General features: G+C 43.0%; 1 protein-coding gene across 1 annotated transcript; it reads left to right on the top strand.

The window, feature by feature from the left end:
* Window positions 1–192: 192 nt before the first annotated feature.
* Window positions 193–22876, top strand: LOC134874406 (adhesion G protein-coupled receptor B1-like). Its single transcript, XM_063898397.1, has 32 exons — window positions 193–671; window positions 3573–4454; window positions 5214–5363; window positions 5453–5551; window positions 5672–5833; window positions 6132–6296; window positions 7369–7533; window positions 7642–7806; window positions 7896–7997; window positions 8102–8208; window positions 8322–8516; window positions 8644–8712; window positions 9862–9970; window positions 10451–10594; window positions 10689–10758; window positions 10985–11087; window positions 11507–11550; window positions 13792–13918; window positions 17120–17223; window positions 17345–17447; window positions 17591–17741; window positions 17869–17938; window positions 18049–18115; window positions 18223–18308; window positions 18502–18673; window positions 18808–18903; window positions 19020–19059; window positions 19243–19865; window positions 19987–20022; window positions 20138–20242; window positions 20466–20516; window positions 20757–22876. Exons 2-32 carry the CDS (start codon window positions 3752–3754, stop codon window positions 20952–20954), a joined length of 4581 nt encoding a protein of 1526 aa, XP_063754467.1. The 5' UTR covers window positions 193–671; window positions 3573–3751; the 3' UTR covers window positions 20955–22876.
* The last annotated feature ends 4416 nt before the right edge of the window (window positions 22877–27292 follow it).

Raw genomic sequence — 27292 nt, 5'->3', positions numbered from 1 at the left:
GCGCTGACACTCTCACACTTACACGCGCGCGCGCACACAAACACTTCTCCCCCGCACACTCCCCCCGTCTTGGTGCTGTCTCATTCACTTCAGTGCGCCATCCACGCACTGATTCCAACTTCAGCAGGGGGGGCGGGGTTGGATATAAACCACCGAGCTGAGGCCACAAGCTACACTGAGACTGAACCCACTTGCAGTGCAAAGACCACAAGCAAGAAGACTCCGAAGCCGGGAGTAGAATTACCAACACTTTTTCTGGAGCTTAGCAAGAAAAGACAAGCGATACCACAGCGTTTGGTTCTACGGACTGTCTGCTGGAGCTCCGATTCAACGAATTTGTCACTTCGCTATACACCAGTTTGTCTGGATTTAGCAGCTAAACAAAGTTGGTAGTAAACTCTTTGGAGTTTGGTTAGAGTCACAATTTTTCTTTGCTTGTGAGAGTGGACTGCACTGAAACTTGGGATCGACCCGGCTGGGGTCGAGCTTGGACCTGGCGCATCCTTTCAGCGGCGTCAAACACTGCGAAAGTTTTGGCCAAATCTGAAGACTTCGAGTCGCGTCAGACATTTGAGTGAACACTCAGCAGCTGCTTCCCCGAACCCAGCTTCAACACACCTGGGCGACCGGATAGAGAGCCACTGACAAAACTTTCTTGAAACGTTTTCAAGGTAAGGCAAACGTTTTTAATTCTTTGCTTTTTCTTCTAAATGTCGGTTTTCTGTGAATACGAGTTTGTGTGTTTGTGTGTTGGAGTGCAGAATACCGGAGCTTACAAAGTGAGAATAAGTGATGTGTATGAATGTTGTCCTGCAGCTTCAGAGGTTTTTCCTGCAGATTTCTCTGTTTTAACTCGTCTGTATCGGCTTCTGCTCTTCTGAGCAACGTGCATCTATTGCATTGTTTTCTGCGTATATGAACTGTCTAATCGCAATAATGTCTTCCCAGATTTAATTTAATATGCCCGATAGTTCTTTCACCATACAAGCGCATATCTACAAACACTGTAGTACTTAAAGTAAAGCTGAGTGAGGCAATGGGAATGAGATCAGCAGCATAAGTTAGACTGTAGCAACAGGTCACTGGCTGCCACATTCTGATGTTCATGTATCACTGAAATACATGATACATCGATTTGTGCAAATCCATCAAGTTTCATGTCAGGCATCTTCTGTTTATCTATCTTGCACAGCTATCAGTTTGCAGACTGGATTTGATTTGCTCTGCTCTAAAGTCATAAGTCCTGTATCTTTTAGTAGTACCACATAGATAAATACCTGGCAAGGGATAGTTTCTAATGAAATCCTTTTGTGAAACTGAACAAACACACGTTCTGTTAACATTCTCCCAAGATGCAGGGAATTGCTGTCTGCAAGCTGCAGTTTAGTTTTGCTGCTTGTAGTTTTTGCTATCACCTGGATTTGCAACAAAGCGGTTCAGCTTCCTGCCCACATGTGCAAGTATCTGCTCCGGGCACTGCAGAAGAGAAAGCGTGAGCAATTTGGGGATGAAGGATGACCTTTTTCTGCATTCACAAGGGAAAGCATTTTGCAAAGGAAAAATGATGGCCAGGAAATTGTCGATGATATCTCTCTATTTATCTTTCTCTATGTATAAACACATACACGAAAAAACATATAATCTAAATTATATTAGAAAATGAATTGTTACAATTAACAGTCTGGATGAAAAAGCATACGACTCATCAGTCAGCCTTCGAGGTAATTGCATCAGAGGGATAGTTATCTGTTTGTCTTAACTTTCTGTAAATTCAGGTTGTGTATGTAATTTCTAAGATTATTTTGCTTTAGTCATGCAAATGATTTACCAACTGCAGACAGTCATCTGCAGCCAGTGAAAATGTTGCATCTCATAATTTGCTTGCACATATTGTGTTAACAGTATAGTCTTGTTACTCCAAGTATGATTTATGTCTCTGTGATGACACAGTGTACTACAAAACCATGCAAGACAGCATAAATTGATAGCATTTTTGCAGTTTTCTACATTTTTTTTAACACTGATCTGCAAAAATGGTACCCTCTCTCAATACAACAAACAACACATTTTTTGGGCAGCGTGCTTTGCAGAAATGTTGATGACGACAGCAAATGGACAAGCGACAGAAAGGGACTGAGAGGTTGGGAGGGTGGGAAGAGAGAGAAAAAGAGCAACACATAAACAGAGTTCTCCTACGACAGCTGGACCTCTTTCTATTCACTGTGTGCCTCATCACATGCCCATTCATGGAGCTTCCGGTGGTTGGGAGGTGGGAGAGAGACACACACCTACACAAAGCAGAGGTCTTTGCTGCGGAGAGGAGGATAGGGGAGGGAGGGGTAGAGTGAGGCTGAGAGGAAGGGAGCAATGTGAGAAATGTAATTATGAGCTATCTGAAAAGTGCAGGTGCTTCTCAAAGTAAGCATCAATTGTGCTGCGTTATCCCTGTTAATCCTTATTCGTTTGATTAACCCTTCTGTAATGTGCAGGAAACACAGGCATTCATTGCTTAGCTTTAAATTAAATCCTCCTTCAAAACAAAGCATGATGTCCTCCACCTGTTGCACTGACATTCAACAGTGACAAGGGAAATAACAGGATGAAAAACATGAGACGGCAGAAGGATAACCCTGAATGTTTGTAAATGATGTTGCTGAGCAACGGTGTTTCCTCCTCTCCTCAGTGGTCCAAAGAGCATCTGCCGGGTCCGGTCAGGTACAGATACCTTGATATTGACCCTGCTTCTTTCTTCCAGACAGGGCTTAGTTATTCAGTGGCAGGAGTCGGTCTCTCTGCAAGATTAATTGAAGTGAAACATGTTTGCAAGATACATTGTGTGGCTTAAGTACACATTTTTAATACAACAAGCCCCTCTGCACAGTAGCATCAAAATGCATAATTAGTTTTATGGTTTTAGTCATGCATCCTTCTTTAAATCTTATATGCATTAATATGCAAGAGTGAATTTAATTTGTCACTCAGGAAACATATTTCATATTACTCAAAGATCTTGTATGCAATGCAGGAAATATTCCCAAAGCTCTTTAAGGGGCCACAGCAGGGTATGTCATCGCACCTCGCCACGGACACAGACGAACTATTCCTCTTGTTTACCACTCAGCATGAGGAGTGCATTGCACAAATTGTGGAACTAATAGGCGTCTTTGGTTGCCAGTGGCAATGCTTCTACGGACGTCAGACTGACGCACATGATGCGCGGCTCAGTTCAGTGTGTGGGAGGAAAGAGCAAGAGCTTGGAGATACCAGCCTGTTGTGAAGGACTGTAATTGCTGTGTCTGAGCAATTATTTTTCGAAGTACTGTGCATTTCATATCACTGAATCTGCCCTCAACACTATGAAACTGATCAGAGGGCAAATCCATGATGCACAAATATCAGTTAGACAATGAGTCCAATTAAAATGCAACTCATGAATAATGTTGTTGTTTTTTTAAATGCATTTCACTTGGATCAGGCTTTCATCCTGTATTCTGGTATATTTTGTTGTTATTATTTAGATATTGGAACATTCTGACATGCTTTCCTCTTTTTCTTTCCCTGTTTCTGTGCAGCACCCTCATTGATACAGACATGACACTTTGTCTGGTGCACTAAAGCCTACAAGTTCTTCAGAGGCGTTCATAGATACAACAAGGTTTCTAAAACAAGTGCAGTTACTTGCAACAAAGAAGTAAAAGAAAAATAAATTGTCGAACCAGCAATCACAGAAGCATACATCCAAGCCGACCCAATGGCGTGGTCAGCTCTTACCGGCCCCTGTGTGGCCCTTGTACTGCTCTTCTTCGGTTTGACGTACTGCACCCCCTCTGGACCAGCATCAGCCACCTGTGCCACCCTGGAACAGAGTCGTTTCTTCGGTGTATTCTCCTCTACGACCACCCTGCCCTCAACACCATGCTCCTGGACCCTGCAGAACCCCGATCCTCGCCGCTACAACGTTTACATGAAAATCACCAAGCCAACTGACTCCTGCGTGCCCCGTCAGATCAAGACGTTCCAGTTCGACTCCTTCATCGAGACCTCTCGCACCTACCTGGGCATGGAGAGCTTTGACGAGGTTGTCAAGCTGTGTGACGCATCCACCACCGTCACCTACCTGGAGTCCAGCAAGCAGTTCCTGCAGATCCGTAAGGTGGCTGCGAGAAATGGCGTAGAGATGCTGGAGGGGCAGAATGATGTTAGTGAGTTCAAGGCTGAATTTCTGGTTGTGGGAAAGAGGAACCCAAGTATGCCTGCCTGCCAGATGCTTTGCCAGTGGCTGGAGAAGTGCCTGTCAAGTAGCACCCACGATTATCCCTGTGGCATCATGAACACACCCTGCCAGTGCTGGGAGGCCCCAAAGAGGAAGCCAGGAAGCTGCTACAGAGGTGGTGTCTACGTTGAGAAATGCCTTCCCGTTCCCAGAGACATCGGACGCGATGCTGAGATTATCAGTGAGTTTGTGACTCTTTTGTTTTCAATTTACCTCCAGAATTGACCTTTTAAAGTGTGTAGGAGAGTTAAAGAAAAACAAAAATCTCAGCAGATGTGTCTGAACACCTGACCTCAAAAGAAACAAACAGAAACAGCGTGTTCCCTTGTAAGCTTTGTTGTAATGTAATGACACATAGCTAGTCTAGATGAGGCCTCCAGCGAACCACATATCTGCAGGTGGTCTCCAACCCTGCTATCTCTCAGTGTTTGTGTTTGTCTGTATGGCAGGGCAGAGGAATACACATCTTGTGCAAGTGATGAGAGGTAAATCAAAGATGTTAGAGTAATTGTGTGACTTCAGGCCTCATTGGCAAGACTTTCTGAAGCGCACATGTCCCAGGCTCTCCAATTTGTCTAAGGCTGGCATTTCTGGGTTTGGTAAGGGAGATGGCACATGTATTAGGTTGAGAGGGGGGATTGAAAAGAGCACAAAGACCTCACAGTCAGCTGGCGGCGGAAATTGAAGTGCAGCACTTGTGGATGTCATAGCAACGCACCTGCCGGGTTCCCACCAAGTGATTAAGTGCAAACAATTAACATTTCTAAATCTCAAACGAGTTAATTCTCTGCACATTAACAAACTATACTCAAATCGTGTTTCTATATATTATGAAAAGTATAAAGGGATACTAACTTCAACTAGTTCGCTGTAATTTCTTGCAGCAAAATCAGTTTCAAACATTTGCTCAATATTTCTGCTCTGCTTTTTCCTTCTGCAGAGGGCTGGGCTACATGGGGCCGCTGGTCGGTTTGCAGCCAGGAGTGCGATGGTGGTGTCCAGGTGCGCAGCCGAGCATGCCAGCCCGAGGAGGATGTGTGCGTGGGAACCGTTGAAGAAGGACGCGCCTGCAACCCTCAGCCCTGCATTGGTAAGCCTGCCTGTCATTCAGTCAGGAGCACAAGGCTGCATGTGACTTTGATTCAATGTAATAATCATACCATTTTCTAATTGTCTCAGGCAAACAGCGCACCAGGAGCCAGGGTCTGCGAGCCATCGTTGGTTTAAAGAGAGACAATGCTGATGATTCTAACCAAGGAGTTGCTGCAACCCAAACAGGTGAGACAGCAAGATCTTGTTGCTGAAGGTGGACGAGAAAACAAAAAAGTTCTGTCTTTTTTAAACTTTCTAAGTGTTGAGCCCCTTCCTCTAATTCATGTGTTTTTTGTTCCATGGTAGATTCTAAGACAGATGAGTGGTCCCCCTGGAGCGCATGTTCAATCACCTGCGGAGAGGGCTGGCAGAGCCGCACCCGCATCTGTGCTGCTTCCTCCTTCACCACCCAGTGCACCGGGCCCCTGCGTGAGAACCGACCCTGCAACAACACAGCTGTCTGCCCCGGTGAGTGCGTGGTTTCTCATCTCTAATGTACAGAGCGAGAAAAGAGTGTGAATGTAATGTGAGCACAATGGAGGTTTATACAAACACCTGTCACAAAGAGACAAAGAGAAGCAGGTGAGTAAGAGAGCCATTTTTTTAGCTTAAGCTTCAATTGATTATTAAGAAAAACTATGCATTTAACCATGTCACAGGGGTTGTGTGAGGGACTGCCCCACCTAGTGGAGAGTTTGCAAAGCGTGCCTTCATTGTGCAGCTTGAAGTGAATTCAAAATAATCCCTATGTTTTCCCCTTGTGTAGTTGATGGTGCCTGGGATGAGTGGACCCCCTGGAGCCTCTGCTCTTCCACATGCGGCCGTGGATACCGTGAACGTTCCCGCACATGCAAGCAGCCCCAGAACGGAGGAGAGCCTTGCCGCGGCCCCACAAGACAAACCAAGTTCTGCAACATCGCTGTCTGCCCCGGTGAGTCAGAGATCTTTTTATTCCTATAATTGATCTGATGAGAAACAGTATAATGCCTGAAAAAAAAGGAATTAAAACCTATATCACATTAAGTAAAAAAAATACAAACACTAATCATAGCTTAATTTACTACAATTGTTAAAGAATCAATGACAACTGACCCTGGCTATCTTACTTGATCCTTCACCTCAATAATTAATACATAACAGATGATTAATCTCCCTGGCGTCCCCACCATCAGAAACAACAACTGCAATGGCAGGTTGACATTACTTCTGACTCATAGGCAGAATAAAAGCTTCTGTGGGCATTAGTCAGTGGCTTTATCATTACCGCAGGTGACTCATGATGTACTCATGGTCACTCAATATAATATAAGCTTTAGAGTTTTGCCACCTACTCCTTTGCTGAAAGGATTTCACTCATTTTGAAGTCACAGCAGCAGTTTAATGAGTTCGTTTTTGACACTTTTTTCCTCTCCTTTATGTGTGTTTAAAAGGTGATTTCTCTATCATCTGTAGAACATTTACTTATCAGCAGATGCACATCTAAATTATGGGAGGAAAATCAATCATCAATCAAAGTCATAACTGAGATGATTGCACTTTTCATTTGAAATAAGAAGACTCGCCTTAAAAAATGTAGTCATCTTTATTTGTAATTTCACTGAGCAAAATTTGGTAGCAAAAGTGAAAAAAAATGAATAACTGAATGAAAAAGTATTAAATATAAAAAGTGTTTTGCTTTCAATGTTTTTTATTCTCATTTTTGATTTTATTAATTGATTTTTTTGAGTATTATTTAACTTAAATATTAGAAAATGGTCTCAGCTAAGTCAAGTGCAACTGAGCCCTAAAGACAGAAACTTGATTTTAGTTTAAGGCAGTTGATCTAGTAGACTTACATTCCTGCTGTATGATAGCCAAACTCAAACGTTTAATGCACTTAAACTCAGCTCTACTAGGTCATGTACGATGCTAAAGCATCAGTGAGTATGACATGATGCCGGCAGCCTGAGATCTTGTCGCTACGCTTGCTGTAAGTTTTTGGTGTATACTCTGCTTCCCTCTAGTGGACGGATCCTGGAATGATTGGTCAGGCTGGAGTTCATGCACTGCTTCTTGCTCCAACGGCACCATGCAGAGAATTAGGGAGTGCAACGGGCCATCCTATGGGGGCTCTGAGTGCCACGGCAGCTGGAAAGAGTCAGCCAACTGCTTCCTGAAAGAATGCCCTGGTAGGAAAAGAAACCAAATGCACATGTTTAACAGTCCCTATCCCCAAAAAAAGACAGAAGACATATCAAAGTCCAGGGTTCATGGTGTGAATTGTTCTTTGTCTTTAGTTGATGGTCGCTGGCATGCATGGACTTCTTGGGGCAGCTGCAGTAAGACTTGCGGTGGTGGAATCCAGCAGAGACAGAGAGTCTGTGAAGGTCCTTTCTTTGGTGGAGAGCCTTGCCCCGGTGAAAAGGGAGAGCAGAAGCGTTGCAACGAGAAGAGATGCCCTGGTTAGTGACTCCTTTACAATGCAAAGGAATGTCCACACTGCCATACAATTCAGTATGGAAAAAGATGACTTATGCTTCTTTCATTTCAGAGCCCCATGAGATCTGCCCTGAGGAGAACACTGGTGATGTTGTGTGGAAGAAAACCCCCGCCGGAGACATGGCTGCTGTTACCTGCCCTGCTGACGCCTCAGGTACAGAGACAGCTAGGACATGTTTTACCTGTTTTCTTCTGACATGTGAGACTGTTTATCATCCCCCAGAGTGACAACTAAAAGTGTGTATTCTCTTACAACAGGTCTGATTCTGCGCCGGTGCACCTTGGACGCTGTAGGTCTTGCCTTTTGGGAGAGCCCAACTTACATCAAGTGTGTCTCCAAGAACTATGAGAACATTCAAATGCTGGTAAGCCCATCCTAATAAGCCTCAAATCCAATGCCTCATCTAAGCTTCCAGTGGTGAAGTAAAACCAGTAAATAGCAGAGATTCACATTAACCTGTCCACTCTTCTTCTGCAGTCAAGGGACTACAAAACCAAAGCGCAGATCGGGCAGAGCGTGGACGGGGTAGCTGAGGTGATTTCACGCCTAAGATTCTCTTCCGATGAGGGAGCAAGGTACAGCGGTGACTTGGTAGCCGTCATGGAAATCCTGAGGAACACCACTGAACTGTACAAGGGAACCAGACTGAGGTTGAGCAATGCTGATGTTGAGGTAAGCTGACATAATTACAGATTAAAGAATAATATAAAGCAACACATTCTCCTCTCAACAAAATGTGTTAATAACTGAGCTGGATTTTGTATCTTCTTACACCCTGCCTCCTTTATGTGATCTGCAGAACTACGTCCAGACAATCAGCAACTTACTGAAGGAGGAACATCGCGACAAATGGGAAGAGGCACAGCTGGTACGTGATAAGGGTGTTTGTGTGTGTGTGTGTGTGTGTGTGTGTGTGTGTGTGTGTGTGTGTGTGTGTGTGTGTGTGTGTGTGTGTGTGTGTGTGTGTGTGTGTGTGTGTGTGTGTGTGTGTGTGTGTGTGTGTGTGTGTGTGTGTGTGTGTGTGTGTGTGTGTGTGTGTGTGTGTGTGTGTGTGTGTGTGTGTGAGTATTATCAAGGAAGAGAATGATGTTATGTTAATGTTCCTGTGATGCGATGAGTATATGCAGGACACATTCAGGGACATAGTTGTCAGGGTCTGTTTGGGAAGTTAGTGTGAAAATGAGAGGGGCGAGTTATAATATCAATGAGTGATGCACTGATTTACACTCCCAAATGCCCTTTCACTCACCCACACACTGCATGAGGACAGAGTAACGGTATGACGCCAAGAGCTAAAATGATCTGTGCAACTAAAGCCATCAAGAGACTAAATAGAACTTTGACCACCTGTTGATGTACTCTTTTCAATTACAAATTTATTTTCCTGTGAGTGCAGAGGGTTAACACATATTTGAAAACTGTATTGTGATATACCAAGGCCACTGCGACAAGAGAAAGCAAACACTTGAAGGTGACAGGGGGAAGAGAGAAAGGGAGAGATTAAATCAGGGAGAATCATTACGCCCACTTAGCAATCTGTGATTCTCTATGCCTTCCTACATACCAATGGCGGTTGCAGGGTGACACAGACAGCACATTGCATACAAGAACACACCTTGCGCCCACATCGCTGCAGTTCTGTGTCAGAGACGCGCAAGTCAGGCAACCCTCCCTTCCACGAGTGAGAGGACAAAAAACCCGAGTATGAATCAACAGCCTGCCCATTTATGGCCTTACGGAAGTTCTGAGGTTGCATAGCAGCAGGCAGTGGAAAAAATAAGCTTTTTTCTTATTTTTTCAATCCACTGCTGAGTACTCTGAAAGAACAAGTACAAGCTGGACTGACATATGAAAAGGAAATCCAGATATGGGCATATGGCATAAATTGCAGCCTTGCCTAGGTTCAATTATACTAATGGTGTGAATTGCATATAATGAATGAGCCGGTGCCCTTTTCCCTATCTTCCCTGTTTCTGACTCTGTCTTTTTTCTCTTCTTTTTTGTTTCTTTATTCCAGATGGGTGCAAACATTAAGGAGTTCCTCCGCCTAGTTGAGGACTCTGTGAACATGATCGGTATGCAAATGAGCGGCTTCCAGGACATTTACGAAGTCACCGAGAATTTAGGTGAGCCCTAATTTCCCCTGCCAGATGCTTTCTGCTCGCATCTAGTCAGGATGATTTGTCCTCTCTCCAGCCAGAGAGTGCATCAGTCTTAATCTTGCTTGTGAGTCTGAGTCCATATAAGCAGCTGAATGCATCAGTTATCACTTTCTCAGTGTCGAGTCCATCAGTTAAAACATATTACTTGTGCCATCTACAAGATGTTGTGCAACCATATTTTTGCATAAACTTATCATCCATCAATCCCTGTAAATAACTGTAGATTCACACTCGGATTCACCCTCTGTGACTTAGGCTCAGCGAAGGTGACATTCTCACAGGATTTAGTGGAGAGTGACTACTCTGCTAAGACACATATGACGCATGAAACCAAAATGTCCTTGGCGTTAGATGATTCCTCAAACAGCACTGTGCACAAAAAGAAACTGTGACCTCCAAGTGCTGTTCACTAACAAACTGTTGTCTCTCAATTTCTGTCCTCAGTGATGAGCATCCACAAGCGCCCGACAAGCACAGGCTCAAACTTTACCTTCCCTGTGAAGGGCTGGAGGGGCATGCTGGACTGGGTCAGGACCTCTGAGGAGAAGATCTCAGTGTCCCGTGATGCTCTGTCCATTGAACAGGCTGGTAAGATTGAACATCACTTATACATCATTTTCAACATTAATGTAATGTGCAGACTTGCGAGTTTGAGTCTAAGCTGACATTTTGTTCCTTCCAGATGGCAATGATGCTTTTGTGACCGGCATTGTCCTCTACAGAAACCTCGCCTCTATTCTGTCCTTCCAGAGGTAATACAATTTCTCTGCTTTTATATTCATATATGCATCTGGCCCTGCATGAAATATACTGTGCCGTCACCAGGTGGCGCCTCAGTCACTACTCATTTTCCTCCATGTTCTATCTCAGTTACATTTTCTCATTGTATGGCCTTGCAGATACAGTACCCCACATTATTCAGTGAAGAATACATTTTCATATGGATGACACTGACTGTAATTTTCTTTTTCTCCACAGTAACACCACTCTCCTCAACTCCAAGGTGGTGACAGTGATTGTCAACCCCACCCCGGCTCTGCTGTCCACCCCTGTTGAGATCGAGTTCCCCCACCTCCACAATGTAAGTCCCTAATGGTTACCAAGTCTAATGGAGACTTACGAAAAATATCAACCCCCCTCCGGCTGTTTGCTCACCGCGGTACGCAGAGCCTGACATTTTCCCGACATTTGCAGTGACACTTTGACTTTTACTGATACTTGTGTTGGTTCAAACCCGGCAAATATCACAGTTGAACCTAACGGTCATCTGGTGAGGATGAGGATAAATCATGCACAGTAATTAGTCCCTGCAGCTGATAAGAAGCTTTTTTAAAGTTTTGTGCATGCGTTATCGGGGAGGGTGGCGGGAAATGTGGGCAGGTGACTGGCAGCAAGCTGTTGCATCTCACACGTTTTTAGCATGGCATCCCAACCTACATTTTTCCCTTTTCTGCATAGACTCTGACACTGACTTATCCATCTGCCCTCTCTTTTTTGCAGGGCACCATGAATGAGACATGCCTCTCCTGGGACGAAAGCGAAACGTAAGTGTTGACGACATTTGTTTTTCTTCTAAAATATGCATCTTCCCGTCACTCATCTACTTTCTGTCCAGAGTGGCCTTGTAAGCCGAGCAGGTGCTTGTTGTTGTTTATCTCCTCTATTGTAGCAGAAGTCCTTCCAGTCATCCATCTGTCACATACGAATATACAAGCCCCCCCTTACCAAAGACAGAGGGGAAGCAATAATCTTTCACACATTTTTCATGTCAATCATTTCCGACAAGGACAAGGAACATGTTGACCCATCTGGAAGCACAACGCCTCCCTCGGCTGTGTGACATACTTACTGCATAAAGCACAGGCAATGACATCCGCAGTGGTTCTAGTGGAGTGACATTTCTCTTCAATCTAGGCGTCCCCTGCATTTCTTAAAATGAACTACATCCCGAGGAGAAAAAAATACACAGGCATCACTTCTTACTTCATTGCATACATCAGTGAGTAAACTCATCGCAGGGTCCTTATAGGTCACACTGCAGAGTGTCAAACTAAAGACAATGTCATCTCTCCTTTCTACACCTCTAAGTTGTGTCCACTTGTCACTGCTGGGCTTAATGGCTATGGTGTGTGGGAGTTTCTTAAAGATGCTTAGACGCATTTGAATGACTTATGAAACAAGCTTCTGCAGCCTGGCCTGAATCAATCAGCCCCAGGCCCACTCTGCCCTCCTGAAGAATACACAGGTGGACCATTTGCATTTAGATAGATTTATACACTTGTGGAGAATAGATAAGAAATGAAAATGCACCAGCAACTGGATACCCCCCATCCCTTTTTACATAAACCTAAACAACTAGAGTCAAAGCAAAAGCAAAAATGGAATTAACTTATATACATTCGGAATAAGGGAAATGTGCCTCTATTCAAATTAGATTCATTTTTTACAGATGTGATTAAGGGCAGGATAGAGACATTGGAGAGCAGGAAGTTTAGGGTCAGTGCTTGCTCTGCAGAGCTGCAAATGTCTGATCACAGGAAGTGCCCCATTAGAATCTCCACCAATAAACTTTACCAGATGAATGAGAGATAAAAGGCGCTGCAGCTTTTTTGTGACAAAAGATTTGGGACAAATTACAGAGCCACACATGTTTTTATTTTTGCTAACTTTGCATCATGCAACATTTAGCCCATCTGCATGATATGACAGCTTGCACATAACACACAATAAACGGTGCAGCCAAACCTGTTAAGATGCCATTTCAGTTAACTACCATGATGAGTTTGCCCCGCGGCCAAGCATCCATGACACTGTGCACCAGGCTGGACCTGCTGGATGCTCCTCTGTATTCACCAGTCAGTCAGAGCCTGAGGGTGCTGCTCACTACCTTCATCTCCTCTGAGCAAGCCAGCATCTGCCGTTAATGCTGCTAACACACAAACGCATATCTCAGTACAAGTTCTGAACAAAATGTTGTAGATTCAGTGATTTGTAGAAGTTGATTTGTCATCAGACTGAAAGTGCATCTCATTTAAAAGATGGCCTCAATAAAGCCCTCCCTATTGATTTTGCTTTCTGCTTGTAGTGTAATTTATCCATGTTTCTGTCTGATCAGGCTTGGCACACTATTAGTAAGGATAGTTGTGACAGAAAACATACCTACATTATGTCAATAATAACTTTAATTTTGTTTTAGATTGCTTAAATACAAACCTTAATCAGTTGGAGTGCAGATGTTCTTAATATGGAAAACATATGGAAGTCATAATTTAGATTGTCTCCACATTCCCCTGCTTATACAAAAGAAGGAACACGCTGTCCTTTGTCCCCCGGTGCACTGGGGACATGTTGCCAAATCCTTATGTCTGCTGAGAAAAGATTGCCCATGTCAAAAATGATACATATTATGCTCATAATGAGATTTATGAAGGCCTATCATCATCAATCATGGCGCAGATGGCTATTAATCACATAAGTGTGAGAAGCCATAATCAGGCTTTCCTAAGATGCAACTAAATACTTCAGGTTATAAGAAACAATATATCTTTACCACACTGGATGCCAATATCTCACTATTTAAGTGTTCTATAAAATGTAAAACTGTATGTATCTGCATTGGGCTAATTAATATGCAATCCTGATGGGTCAACCATACATAGAATGTTCTAACATAACAAATGTTCATCATATATGTAAGAAAAATGCCATCAAAAGAGATTCACATGATGAGAGATTTGTCAGATCTCTCCTCCTAACCCGTCCTTTCCCTCTCCTTCCCTGTGCAGTTCTTCTCTGCTTGGGTCTTGGTCTGCTCGGAGCTGCAGAGCGGTCCCCGTTCATTCATTCAGAACCAAATGCGTGTGTGACAGCCTCTCCACCTTCGCCATTTTAGCGCGCGTCAACTTCGACTCGGTAAGTCTTTTGTCTTTTAACAACATGTGATTGTATTTGTGGTCAAACACTATCTTAAATGATCGTGCAGTGAGTGTATGAATGCGGTGCAGGGTGAATACTTGTTTTCGAGAGGTTTGCTGTAGCGCTGCCTGCCCGCACCTCTTTGTCTCCGTGCAAGTGCCGCGGATCGGAGAATTTAAATTAAAGCGAAATAACCAACCAACGTGTTGATATGCATTGAATCCATGTAGTGTTCAAAACGAAAATACCATGTTTTGCATTTTAGCTGGTCGATTTTGCACGAACGCTTTAATTTAATTTATTTGCTTGCAACCAGCTGCATTTATGCTTATCGACCAAATACATATTATCGCGCCTATGGGAAATAGCAAATGTATTTGCTTGCATGAAAAAATAAGGCACATTGATAGCACGTTTTTTTAAAATCCGATCACTCATAATGACTTTGGCTTTGCGTTAAATTTCCGATTATGCATTTTTTACTAAAATATGCAGGGTTGAATTAACAGAGTCAGTGTTTAGGAACTTGTGTGCACCGAATGCTTTATTTGCCAAAATGTGTCATTACGCATCGCTGTATTTCATGCGCAAAGACAATGTGTAATTTCCCCCCGTAGACTGTTGCCTCTAGAGCTGCTCCTTCTCCAGTTGCCTTGGCAACGGCTTCTGCAGCGCAAACTTGGCCTGTGTGATTTTTGATAACTGAGATGCTGAGGGGAAAACACACACACACCCAATCTAAACAGCCCCTCAGGACAGAGGACATTTTCTCTCGCTCTCTGCTGTGTATCTGATTGCTGCTGAACACAAAAGATAATCAACAGATGTTTTGTTATTTGAGGAATTATACATTTTAAACTGCATTATGCAGATGTACACTTTTATTTAGTGTACAGAAGAGTCCAAATAGCTCATGAATTTGGACTGCAGTGTTTTGCTGCTGCTAAGATCATTGAGTCTCCTCTTTCTCATTTCCCCCAACCTGTTGTTTACATGCTAGATTTGATTTGTCTTGCTTTTGCCAGTCTGAACAGCGCCTCCCATATTTGTTATAGGCTGCATAACCCCCCCATTCCTTTTTCAACATCCCACAACAGTAAAAGGCAACTGCACCAATCATTCCAGTCTGCCAGTATCTCTGAATTCTCGATTACATCCACCCCCCTCTTCCTCTTCCTCATCCTCCTCCTTTCTCCTCGGCCACAGCAGCAAGCATCAAAATGCCAGAGAGGCGGACCAATGAGAGACAGACGTCTGGTCATGCAACGATGGTTCCTCCTCTCCTCCCCCCGCACCCCCCGCCTCTCCAGCCATCCTTTGATGTGTGGCGTGGACATTTTCAATAACGTATTCCTACGAGTCGCATTAGGAACACCATGGAGAGGCGAGAGGCAGAAAGCGAGAAATATGTAAAAAACACACTGCAGTGTTTTAGCGCTCATTCGATATGGTCTCATTTCAGGAGTCCCATAGCATCATGTGTGTTGGCTGCATGATGCTCCAGTGGGAGCAGCCCACACAGTCAGTACAGCAGATGCCCTTGATCGCTAGGTTAATTCATTTTTTTTAAACCAAGAAATCTCTATTAGCTTCTCTGCACATATTTCTCTTTCACATTTGTTGAAAAATTAGAATACGTGGTATTATATATATTTGGTTAAAGACAGGTCAAAGATATGCTTTTTATTTAGGTCAAACAGGTTGTAAGAATTTCAAATTCAGGCCCGTGGTGCAAGCTCAACCCAGATATAGAGATTGAGAAGATAGGAGACATACATACAGGAGACATACTTTATCGCCCTTGTTACTTTTGCTCTTCCAAAAGTCTGGGTTGGGCTGAATCAAAAAGACAGCTCACCGCTCCGCTATCTGCCATCTGTTTTGGGGCGATTCTAGTGTAGTTGGATTGATTTTGAAACAAATTTGCTACACTAAATTAGTCTTTGGCTGCCCTAGGCTGGACTTCGCCAGCTGTGCTTGAATATCGGAAAAGTGTATGTAGGACAAGATATTTGAGAAACACTCCTTTAAGGCTCAGTATTGTATCGTTTAAGTCACTAAAAACAATGGCCGAGGTAGTGTAGGCCATGCTTCACATACGCTTGCAATATAAGTATTTATGGCTATCATAAATCAAAGGAAGGCCAAAGCGGTGTCTATTTCTTTCCCCTCGATGTGTGCTAATTTGATACCTGCAGATTTATTATATCTCAGGACATTTTCTCACTCTACTACTTTGCATTCTCACCTTCCCCTCCCTCAACACCTTATCAAAAATATAATCAAACCATTTGTCAATGAGGGCGCCTTATGTGCACGGTTTTCATCCAGCTCACATGTTTTGTGGCGATGACAACTTGATCAGAGGTGTTGGATTAACTGATACCTGTATTAAAGCCCCTAGAGTAGGTGTGAGACAGACGAGGATTATGGACACAGTGAAACCACACAATTAGCTGCTGGGGGTTTGTAGGTGTGTTAGGTGTGTGTAGGAGCTCCGATGTGTGTGTGCAGTGTGACCCGCCTGCCCTCAGGGACAGTCCCTCCTCTGTTTCCTCCACCAGAGGTTCGGGGCTAGGGCTGCTTGAAACACGGGGCGGTCACGGCCGCTGGCAGTAGAAGGCGCTAAGCTGCTGTCAGAGATCAGAAGGGCAGGTGGCGGCAGATTAATGCACAGGTGATAATGGTCCACCTGTTCACTCCTGCAGGGATGCGAAAGGAGCTGCTGGTCGGCACAAAAACACCAATATAGCGAGTAAATGCCCCAAAAAAAGGAAGGAGGAGTCTTTCAATTATTACAAGGTTGCTGTAGCAGCTCAAGCTTATGACCGAACACAGCAACCCCCCTGAACGGCCCCTGGGAATTAAACACCCCCGCCCTCTGCTTAGTGGATAAAGATATATGTGCAGTATCCTCCTCGCCTCATTTGCTGACTCAAAAGCTTGCTGGAGGAGCGCAGTGACCCTGACCATTTGTTTAGTTTGCCGCTCCATCTTTCTGACATGTTCACCTTGGGGTCACCTTGCCGGAGCTGTGTCCTGATTGTGCCATTCAACTGTTTGCCTACAGGGAGCTGTCTGCTCTTCCAGATAGCGCACACCCACAGGCTGTGTGGATCTCAGTTCTGGTTTCCTGTCTGCATGAATGTGTCTTTGTAATAAGCTCTAACAGGCATTGGTCTTGTCTCCTCTCTGTAGATCATGGACAAGGCACTGCTCCCGTCCGTGACTCTCATTGTTGGCTGTGGGGTCTCGTCTCTCACCCTGCTGCTCCTCATCATCATCTACGTCTCTGTGTGGAAGTAAGTAACCCTAACAACAAAGTCCAACATAACAGCCTCTAAACATTATATGCTGTGTGCTCTGCCTTCTCTCTGTATTTACTCATCCCTAAGTGATTTTTTCCCTTTTTTTAAACTCCAGGTATATCCGCTCCGAGCGCTCCGTTATCCTCATCAACTTCTGCCTCTCCATCATATGCTCCAATGCCCTCATTCTCATAGGACAAACTCAGGCTCGCAACAAGGTAAGGCACTCTTCCAGCAAGTCCTACCCTCACTTTTAAACCTCTCTGTAATTCACTGCTTGGGGATTTTCTAAGTAGCAGCACAACTGACACAGATTTCTCATCTTTCCACTCTTTCTTTCCTTCCTCCTGGGCTCTCACAGGTGGTGTGCACTCTGGTTGCTGCTCTTCTGCACTTCTTTTTCCTCTCCTCTTTCTGCTGGGTGCTGACAGAAGCTTGGCAGTCCTACATGGCTGTCACTGGTCGTCTGCGCAACCGCATTATCCGCAAGCGGTTCTTGTGCTTAGGCTGGGGTAAGAGCATTTTCCTTTTCGTCCATCTCTCCTTTTTTCTACATCTGTTGCATCACTTTCAAAGCTTTTTATCTTCCTAGGCTCTAACCTTATCCCCCCCTCTTCGCCCTATTTCTTAATCTTGCAGGACTTCCTGCACTGGTGGTGGCTGTGTCTGTGGGTTTCACTAAGGCTAAGGGATACGGCACTGTCAACTAGTAAGTCTCTTTGCAACCTGCTATTTCTTAGCATTCTCTTTGCTCTGCATTTATCCTTAAAATGTCTTCCCCTAAGCTCAAGTATTAATATTCTCACTTCTCTTGTATAGCTGCTGGCTGTCTCTTGAGGGCGGACTCCTGTACTCCTTTGTTGGGCCTGCTGCAGCTGTTGTTTTGGTACGTATTTTGACTTTGCCACCCCAATCCATCAAATACATATTTTGCTCGTAAATGCATTACCTATTATTACATTGTCTCATCCATTGCTTTTCTTTTCAAAACAGGTGAACATGGTCATTGGTATTCTGGTCTTCAACAAGCTGGTATCCAAGGACGGCATCACCGATGTGAAACTGAAGGAGAGAGCCGGGTAGGTCTTATTGATCTTCTCCATACACCAGAGTATTACGCTTATTGCCCTCATCAGTGCCATTACAGGTATATTGATGATGTGCTTTGATATCAAGCCTCACCATCAAACAACAGCAGGGAATAGAGTGTTGCTCATAGAGAAACAGAAGTCCAGCCATTGAGATACTAAACTGCGTTTTTTCACCCTACAGAGCATCTCTGTGGAGCTCCTGCGTGGTTCTGCCTCTCTTGGCCCTCACCTGGATGTCTGCAGTCCTGGCCATCACCGACCGCCGCTCCGCCCTCTTCCAGATCCTCTTTGCCGTCTTCGACTCTCTGGAGGGCTTCATTATTGTCATGGTTCACTGCATCCTGCGCAGAGAGGTAAGGAAGACACATTTAGATGAGATAAAGTGACAGATAATAAAATAAAAGGAATGTTGTTTGTTATTGGTTGTTTTTCTACATAACCTGTGGTTTGAATGCAATTTCTTGAAGTTTTCCCCTCTGTCCATTAGGTACAAGAAGCTGTAAAGTGCAGAGTAGTCGACCGCAAGGACGACGGCAATGGAGACTCTGGCAGTTCCCATCACAATGGCCCCACCCAGCATATGGTACATTTCTTGGCTTATTGCCTTTTTAATGTCTTGAGTGCCTCTTGCATTTTAGCCCTAAATGAATATGTGCATACATTAAGCACTGATAGAACATTTCTTTATTCTTTTATCAGCAGTCTGATAACGAAAAGGATGGAGATTCCAGCAGACAAGGTGAGCCCCTTTCACATCAGCTCTTTCTTTTTGCTCTTAACCTTTTCCATTTGCATTACAATTTTGTGAGCCTTGCACTTAAAAGATATGATCATGCATAAAAGACAACATATATTTAGTAAATCCCATTTTCAGACATGGCATGTTTTTTTTTAACTCTTTCTTACATTGTTTCCTAAAAAGGAATGATGAGCTCCTCTGAAGAGAAGATGCCTCCTCCTCAGATGTCTCTTCCCATGGGATCCAACTTCCACACCCTACCATCCAACCCTAGTAAGAGCCACATGCAGGCTGTTCCCGAATACTCCAGCCACACTCTCACCCTGAAGAGAGAGAAGAGCCGTCTCACTGGGGGAGTCGACCCATCCTGTGGGAAACCAGTGTACGTCTGCGAGGGGGAGCTTTTCCATCAGCTGGACGCCGATCTCGCTCGGGCTCAAGCCGAGGGCAGCATCTCAGACGGCAGCAGCTATGTCCTCATGCCCAACACAACCTCCACCCTGAGGGTCAAGCCCAAGGATGACCCGACAAAATACAACATCAGCGTTGAGCAGCTGCCACAGGCCAGACTGATGCACCTCAGCGGACCCTTTGCGGAGCCCCAGGCTGCCTTCGGGATGAAGTCCATCCCCATGGATCAGGTCAGCGTGTCATATTCTGAGCGAGACTCGCCCATCCAGAACATCCACAACATGTCCAGTGAGTCTCACATCACCCACAGCAGCTTGGAAAACACCTTTGAGTCCATGAACTCCATGATGTCCAAGAGTGAGACCATTTCCACACTGTCCATGAGTTCCTTGGAGGTAAGAGAAGATTCAGTTGTGGGACCTCTTAAAGAAAATGTGTTTGTTGCATTCTTGTGCAGTGTTTCTAGTATGCATTTGAAACTAAACCAACTTTCTTTGTCCTTCTTTATCTTTGCAGAGACAGAAATCACGTTATGCTGAGTTGGACTTTGAGGTAAATATTTTTGGAATCTGGCTTTTGAAAACATTGTAAATACCGTTTTTGTATATTAAGTTAACTGAAACTTTATATTTTGAGACTAAAGTGTTGTTTTTTTTGTCTTCCCTAGAAAATAATGCACACAAAGAAACGCCACCAGAACATGTTCCAGGACCTTAATAGGAAGCTACATCATGCTGAAAAAGACAGGGAGTCTCCTGCTTCTGACAGCAAGGTAACATATCATGATATTTTGCTCGTCATCCATTTCCATAGACATTCATTTTCAGGAAATGCAGACCCAAACATGGGAAACAAAAGAGGCCATTTATAATGCTAAAAGAGATTATTTAATGGTAGAAGGACCTTATAAAACAACCAGTGATGTGTATTGACTATGGTTGTCGTTATTTTGAGGTCATTTGATTAAGGATTTTTTTCTTCCTTCCTTCTTACAGTCTGTGAGATGGAGTGTGTCTTCAGGAGGAAGTGACAAAACGAACCACAGTGTGAGTGTTTATTTACAAACTCACAGTCACAAAATTATACTGCCTGTTAAACCAGACACACAATCAGATATTACACTTGCCTCGGGGAGAAATCATTTCCCCTCATTAACAGCATGACTTTCATTATTACAAATATCACCTCTGATGTAATGACGTCCATTTCATTTGTTAATTTAATCAGGAATCTGCTCAGGGCTGATGACACCAGTGTTAAAGTTCCATCTCTTTTTTCCTCATCAGGACAAACAGCAGGGTCCTCTGGAGAGGCCATGGGAGGGAGTCAGGGGGATACAGCAGTCGCCCCCCGCATGGGTGCGTAAAGACCTTGAGCCCTTAGCCGCCTCGCCTCTGGAGCTGCACTCTGTGGAGTGGGAGAAAGCCGGCACCACCATCCCTCTGGTGGGGCAGGACATCATCGACCTGCAGACGGAGGTCTGAGGGGGAGGAGGGGGGCTAGAGAAGCCACCTGATTTCACCTCGTTTACCTTTTTGGTTTAGGAATGGGATCCTGTATGGATAGAAACCCACCAATGGGAGAATGTGAAAAAGTAGGTCCCAGAATCAATGTCTTCAAACCCTCAACCTGAGCAGGAAGGAAGGAAGGGAAAGAGTGATGGAGGAGTGGCTGTGTCTGTGGTAATGGGATGTTAAATGTAGCTTCTCTGTGTGGACTTAAAGCATCTCGTGTCAGAGTGCTCTGAAGGTCAAAGGGTTAGTGGAGCAGTCAGTGGTTTCCATGGACCAGGACTGGCTGTGGTTCCATTAACGCCTCACTCGGAATTTGCTTGATTCTTCAGCCCTGGTTCAGAAGATGTGGTCGACATGTCTGTGCTTCTTTTTTCCTTCAACTCAGCTGTAGAGAGAAAGAGATAATATAATACGGGGCCTTCTTCCCCGCTTCTTGGGAGGAACAACCGTAAACTCTTGGCTGCTCCTCTTCCAGCCAAGTTACCTTCCAAAACAGGACAAGGAAGGAGAGCAAAGGGACCGATTTCATGCTTGGAGTCCAACACTCAGCACTTAAATGGGCTCACATATATATATTTTTTTTCAATTTTTCTGTTTTCCTTGTGCTGTTTCACACCTGGAACTTCTTCATACAGCCTAAATGAGACTCTGTACTGAGAATAAAACTCTTCTACTGGAGAGCAGGCTTAATCACACTGATAGAGCTTCTCACTACTATTATCACCATGGTTATTATTAGTCCGATGATTATTGTCAGTGTTATGTCAATATTGAGCTTATAGCTTATAGCTTATATTTAGATTTGTCATCCCCTCATGACAGTCAGGCACAAGTTCTATTGTTTTGACAACATTTGGCTCCAAAATAAAAGATTCAATGCATCTTTAATGTGTAGTGAGCCCATATGGACTGCATTGGGACAAACATATGAGTGGTGATGGAGGTGATTGAATACCCGAAATGTCCTGGTTTCTTCAGCATTCTGCTTCAATACAAACCACCAGCACCAGGATCAACACAGACTCTCACACAGGAAGAGCAGTGCACCCTGGAGAAAAGCTGGGTGGAAATGTGAGGTTAGGGGGGGGAGTACTTCCCCTCTTAGACCGGCACAAGACGCAGGCTCTTCCATGTCGTACATGTGGATTGACGGGGTCAGCGAGACCTTTCACCATTGCCCTTTTGTTTCTCAGCCTTGTAGGACTATTGGACCGAGCAGAGGCTCCTGGCGCTGATTTGACTTCCAGTGCAGCGCCAGGTCCTCTAGACTTTTAACACATTTGTGTTTTCAGCCATCAGTATGATATAGTGCAATATGATGGGCGCTTGATGCTCAAGCAAGACCGATATAATGATTTAGGCAGTATTTTTTCTTACCGATGTTTCAACACTTTTATACCATCTTCCTCATATTTACAGGGCATATAATGCTTTATGAGATATATTGTATAACAAATCTGTATTAGTAATTCAAAGAATTTATTCACTAGAGATTTGTTAGTGCAAGACTCCATATTTGGAGTTCTTTGTGACAGGTAGATAATTGTACTTCTATAAAGCAAACATTATATAGAAAGAATTATAGCGTATGAATATCTCCAAACTGTGCTTCAGGATATTTGTGATTACTCTCCGCTATGTAGCGACGGGTAATTGAACCTCATGTCTTCTGTAACAGTGTGTTTTTGATAACCTTGTCAGTAACTCACTAGTATGTACTACCAGCCAAATTTCTATGTCCAACCCTCAGCCCGATTCATACCTCGAGTTACCTGTATTCAATTCCCATTTGTATTACCAAGTCACTACTTTGTTTATTATGTTCTGTTTTACCTACTGTATGTGTACAGTTTTCACAGCACAAAATGAATGTGACTTATTTCTAATAAAAACAAAACTATACAACATAAAGAATGTGGTGCTTGAGTATTTGAGCATAGACTCATTATAATGGGCAAAAACAACGTTAAATCTTGTAATCTCTGACATTTTGCAATCACCTGATTCCCTGACAAATAACTATCTAAATCCCGAAAAAAACACAAAGCAACACCTAAAAATAAAAGTTCAGAAATAAAATCTCCATCAAACAAACTGAAAATACTAAATCGAAGTTAAGGAAAAGAATTGGATTCTGTCCACCAATTGCATAAACACTTGATAAAGATGAACTCAAACTTTGAATCTCACATAGGAATATGCAGCAAGAGAGACAGAAATAGAGAATTGGATTTTGAACCCCTGCCACATTAAAGCCTCTGGCAAACACTTCGCTCACTAAATATAGACGTGATTTGCAGGTACAAAACAGCAATCTCTTAAGATGATGAAAGTGCAATTCTCCTTTGTTCTATTTTCATGCCTCGCAAGGAGGCAAATCATTACAGAAAAGAAGACTTGTGAAGTTGAGTAATGAGAAAACAAACACATTTGACAGGGACCAGAATATGATTCGAACCTCTTTAAAAATAATATGGTGTCAACTGTTTAAATTTAGTTGTGTCTGCTTTGTCTGCAGAACTGCTTTCTTTCTTCTACATATAATCAGTTCTTGTTCTTCATTTTAATTAAACCAATGTGCTTCAGTTTTGCTGCAAGGCATTAGAAAAAAGAGATTTACATCATCCATTTGTGCAGCACTGCTCATTTTGTGAGGTCGTCTGGAGTGCAGACTGCGTTGTGTGCCATAGTGTGCTTTACTCTACGTGCCATTTTCAACTGCATTACATCATGGTTACCACTTCACATGGTATGCATATTATTCTCCTTTTTATTTTTTTATTTTGTTTGTCAAACATTTGGTGCTCATTTATTGTCACACAAAAAGGCATCATTGCAGTCTGCACATCCTGCATCCTCATGACTCATCACAAAACTAATGTTGACTTTTTTTTTAAATAAGCCACTGTGACCCCTCGATTTTAGTATTTGCAGATTAGTGTAATAATTGAAAGACAGGTACAGGGGAAACATTTCCGTCATGTTTAAATTCACAGATAGTTTTATTTTATCATTCGTGTTAACATTAAAAACGATAATGCTGAATAAGAAACATTTTTAAGTTTGAATGTAACTATAAAGAAGTGTACATCACTGCTTATTTGATATTATAAGAATACAGCCTTCCTCCTCATCAGCCTTTCACAGATCCCATCTAATTAAAATCACAATAATAAGTAACTGCAGATGCAGTGTGTGTGTGTGTATGTGTGAAAAACACAGGGTCCCAATGCTAATAACATCCTAAAGCTGTCAATGACTAACCACCCCCCACCATCCAACACACACACACAGACAGACACACACAGACACACACACACACACACACACACACACACACACACACACACACACACACACACACACACACACACACACACACAATCTCGCTTCTATTTCTCATCTCAACCCCCCCACCCTTCCCTACATGAAATCCAGTATCAATTAGCACCTTGCTGGCAGTAACAGCAAGGTCTTGCATGTCTCTTAATTGAAGGCTGTTGCTATAGAAACAACGGATGCTAATCCTCTAGACGGGTAAAGATGAGGAGTTCTTTAATCTCCCAAAGAGAAGTGAAAGAACAGATAGAGTCAACGTTATTTCTTTCCACAGGCAGCAATGTCTTTTTAATGATTGTCAGCAGTACATCAAATTATTATAATTAGCAAGTGTAGAGCAGTAACAAGGTTCCTCCTTTAATTAAGAGTGGTATAATGCATGAATATTTGGGAGGATTAACTTTTTAAAAGATTTGTAGAGGTAATTTCAATGTTGTTTTTGCCTTTAAACCATACATCTCTACCATTTTCAACAGTATCCCACTCTAAGTGACTATGTGCTCTGATCTCCTGTGGAGGGGTGAGAGATAAAATAATTTCATCGGCCTGTTCACTGAAAAACCGTTTCTGGATTTTAATAGATGTTTTATTTTTCAGAAAAAGGTCATGATTGTTATGAAAGCAAGCTTTACAGAAAATAAGAAACCTGCATCTTATTCCTGTAAGAGTCATGGATAATCTGGAGAGCACACAATGTTATACAAAGAGAGAAGAAATGGCTGAGTAGAGCAGGGAAAGTAAAGTAGCTCTGGCTGCATGAATCTATTATGCTGCTGCTTTTGGCACGCTGTCGGCTTAAAATTGTATGACAGAGAGGTGACATTTTATCTGCCGAAGACCGAAGCAGCAATTAGAGAGGAAGTTGAACAATTAATGGATTTGATCATGGATTTAGGTCAATGTCTTTAAACTTGTATAACTGCAACTTGTCAACAAGCAAACACAGAAGCACTCCCTGATCCTTCAAACAGATTCAAGTCCCTTTGATATTATATAATGTAATGTTTTTCAGGAATGGACACAACTGAAGAACCAAGAAAGACCATTCGAGCAATAAGACTTGGAAGCAGCAATCATTTCTCATCACAATGTCCATTTAGCAGTTGTTTTGGAGATTTTAATATCATCAAACTGTTCTCATCAACAGATAGAGTTTGCCATAGAATTGTAGATGTTTGCATCTTTTCTTAAGCTGTTCAGAGAAAATTGAAACTGAATAGAGCATTATAAAATCCATAATGACTGGTGGAACTGGATCTGTTGAAGAAGATTGTGCGCTGTGTTAAACATTGCTGTTGAATGGAACAGAGAAAAGGTTTTCTTAACTTTTGCCTTGACTATTACATTTGAATTTAACCATATTTTTGTTGTGACAGAGAGGTGCTGCTGTAAACTCAAATCCATGTTTGTGTTGTTTTGTTAGTGTATTGAATTCCCTTATAATATAGTGTGTATTGTGTAATATTCAAATATTTTCATATTCACGTTATTAGTATTGAAAGTGTGGAAATTAACAATATTAATATCGAGATTCTCGTTTCAAATCCGAGAAGGAGAACAGAATTTGAGCTCTGAAGATCATACATTGTTCTCAGCTGTGACACAGCATTTCCTGCAGCTAAAATTAAACTCTTGTCTTCCAGAGCGTGTCAGATCTGAAGACAGGACTCTAAAATGCTTTACCCGTCATCTTATCTGTTTTTCATGAGGCAGAATTTATCTTGAATGTCAATACATATTTAAAGCAATCACTGAGCACTCCGAAACTAGCACAGGGAGCAGCAATGATGAGGATGTCTGATCTAAAATAAGCACATGTCTGTAGCAAATCATATTCCTGAATAATAATGATGTACTCTGATTACAGTGCAATATTACTTTGTAACTTATTTACTAGTCTCTGATAATGTTGTTTGCTGAAGTTATTTGTTATTTATTTCTGGTGTAGTATAGTGTGCCTCTCTCTCTCTTTCAAACACAAACACAAACACACACACACACACACACACACACACACACACACACACACACACACACACACACACACACATGCACACACACACACACACACACACACACACACACACACACACACACACACACACACACACACACACACACACACACACACACACACAAACACACACACACACACCTATGGGGGTACTTCTCCCTTCCAAATGACGAGAAGTCAAATGTGTTCGATTACAGCTGTGTGTTTGCGTCATAGCGAAATGCAAACAGACTCTTAAGAGTGTTTTCAACACTTTCAGAACATACGCTAACCCCAGGGGTTGACTGGACCATGGGAGGCCAATTACCAGCTTTGCTACTGCTGGAATGCAGGCGGCTTTTATATGGAAATGTACATTTTGTACAATAAAATCAGCTGGAACATGGAAAGAGGCTCAATGTGCGAACAAGTGAGTGAGTCAATAGTTAGCACTTATCGTAGAAATGATCATGTGTCTAATTTAATTTTACATATGTCCTAATGCTACGTTTTATACTACCTTGGGTTTCTTGTCTCACAGTTTAAATGTATCAGTTCTATGTAAACTACGACTGTCCCACTCAGGCTTTTACCACACCTTCAGGCCCGTTTCTAGGATTTTGGGGGCCCTAGGCAAAGAAGTTGTTGGGGGCCTTTAAAAAAAAAATTTCCGCAATTCTGTGCGTTTTAATCACAAAAGAGGTCAAACATACACTGAAAAGTAGCCTTTATTATTTTTTTTATTTCCTACTGAAACTGCTGCTTGCGGCCCTTGGCCTCAGCAAATGCAGACACAATCCCCTCCAAGTCCAAAGACCTGCGGACGTCACTCTCAATTGACATGAGTGCCAGTCCAGAGAGCCTCTCTTGGCTCATAGTTGACCTCATGTAATTCTTTATGCGCTTCAGAGATGAAAAGCTCCTCTCTCCGGAGGCAACCGAGACAGGAAGGGTCAGAAGTAGGCGCAGTGCAATG

This window comes from Eleginops maclovinus, chromosome 13, assembly GCF_036324505.1.
Source record: "Eleginops maclovinus isolate JMC-PN-2008 ecotype Puerto Natales chromosome 13, JC_Emac_rtc_rv5, whole genome shotgun sequence".
Classification (NCBI taxonomy): Eukaryota; Metazoa; Chordata; class Actinopteri; order Perciformes; family Eleginopidae; genus Eleginops; species Eleginops maclovinus.
Note: the sequence above shows the minus strand (reverse complement) of the source record. Positions and strands in the feature narration are given on the sequence as shown.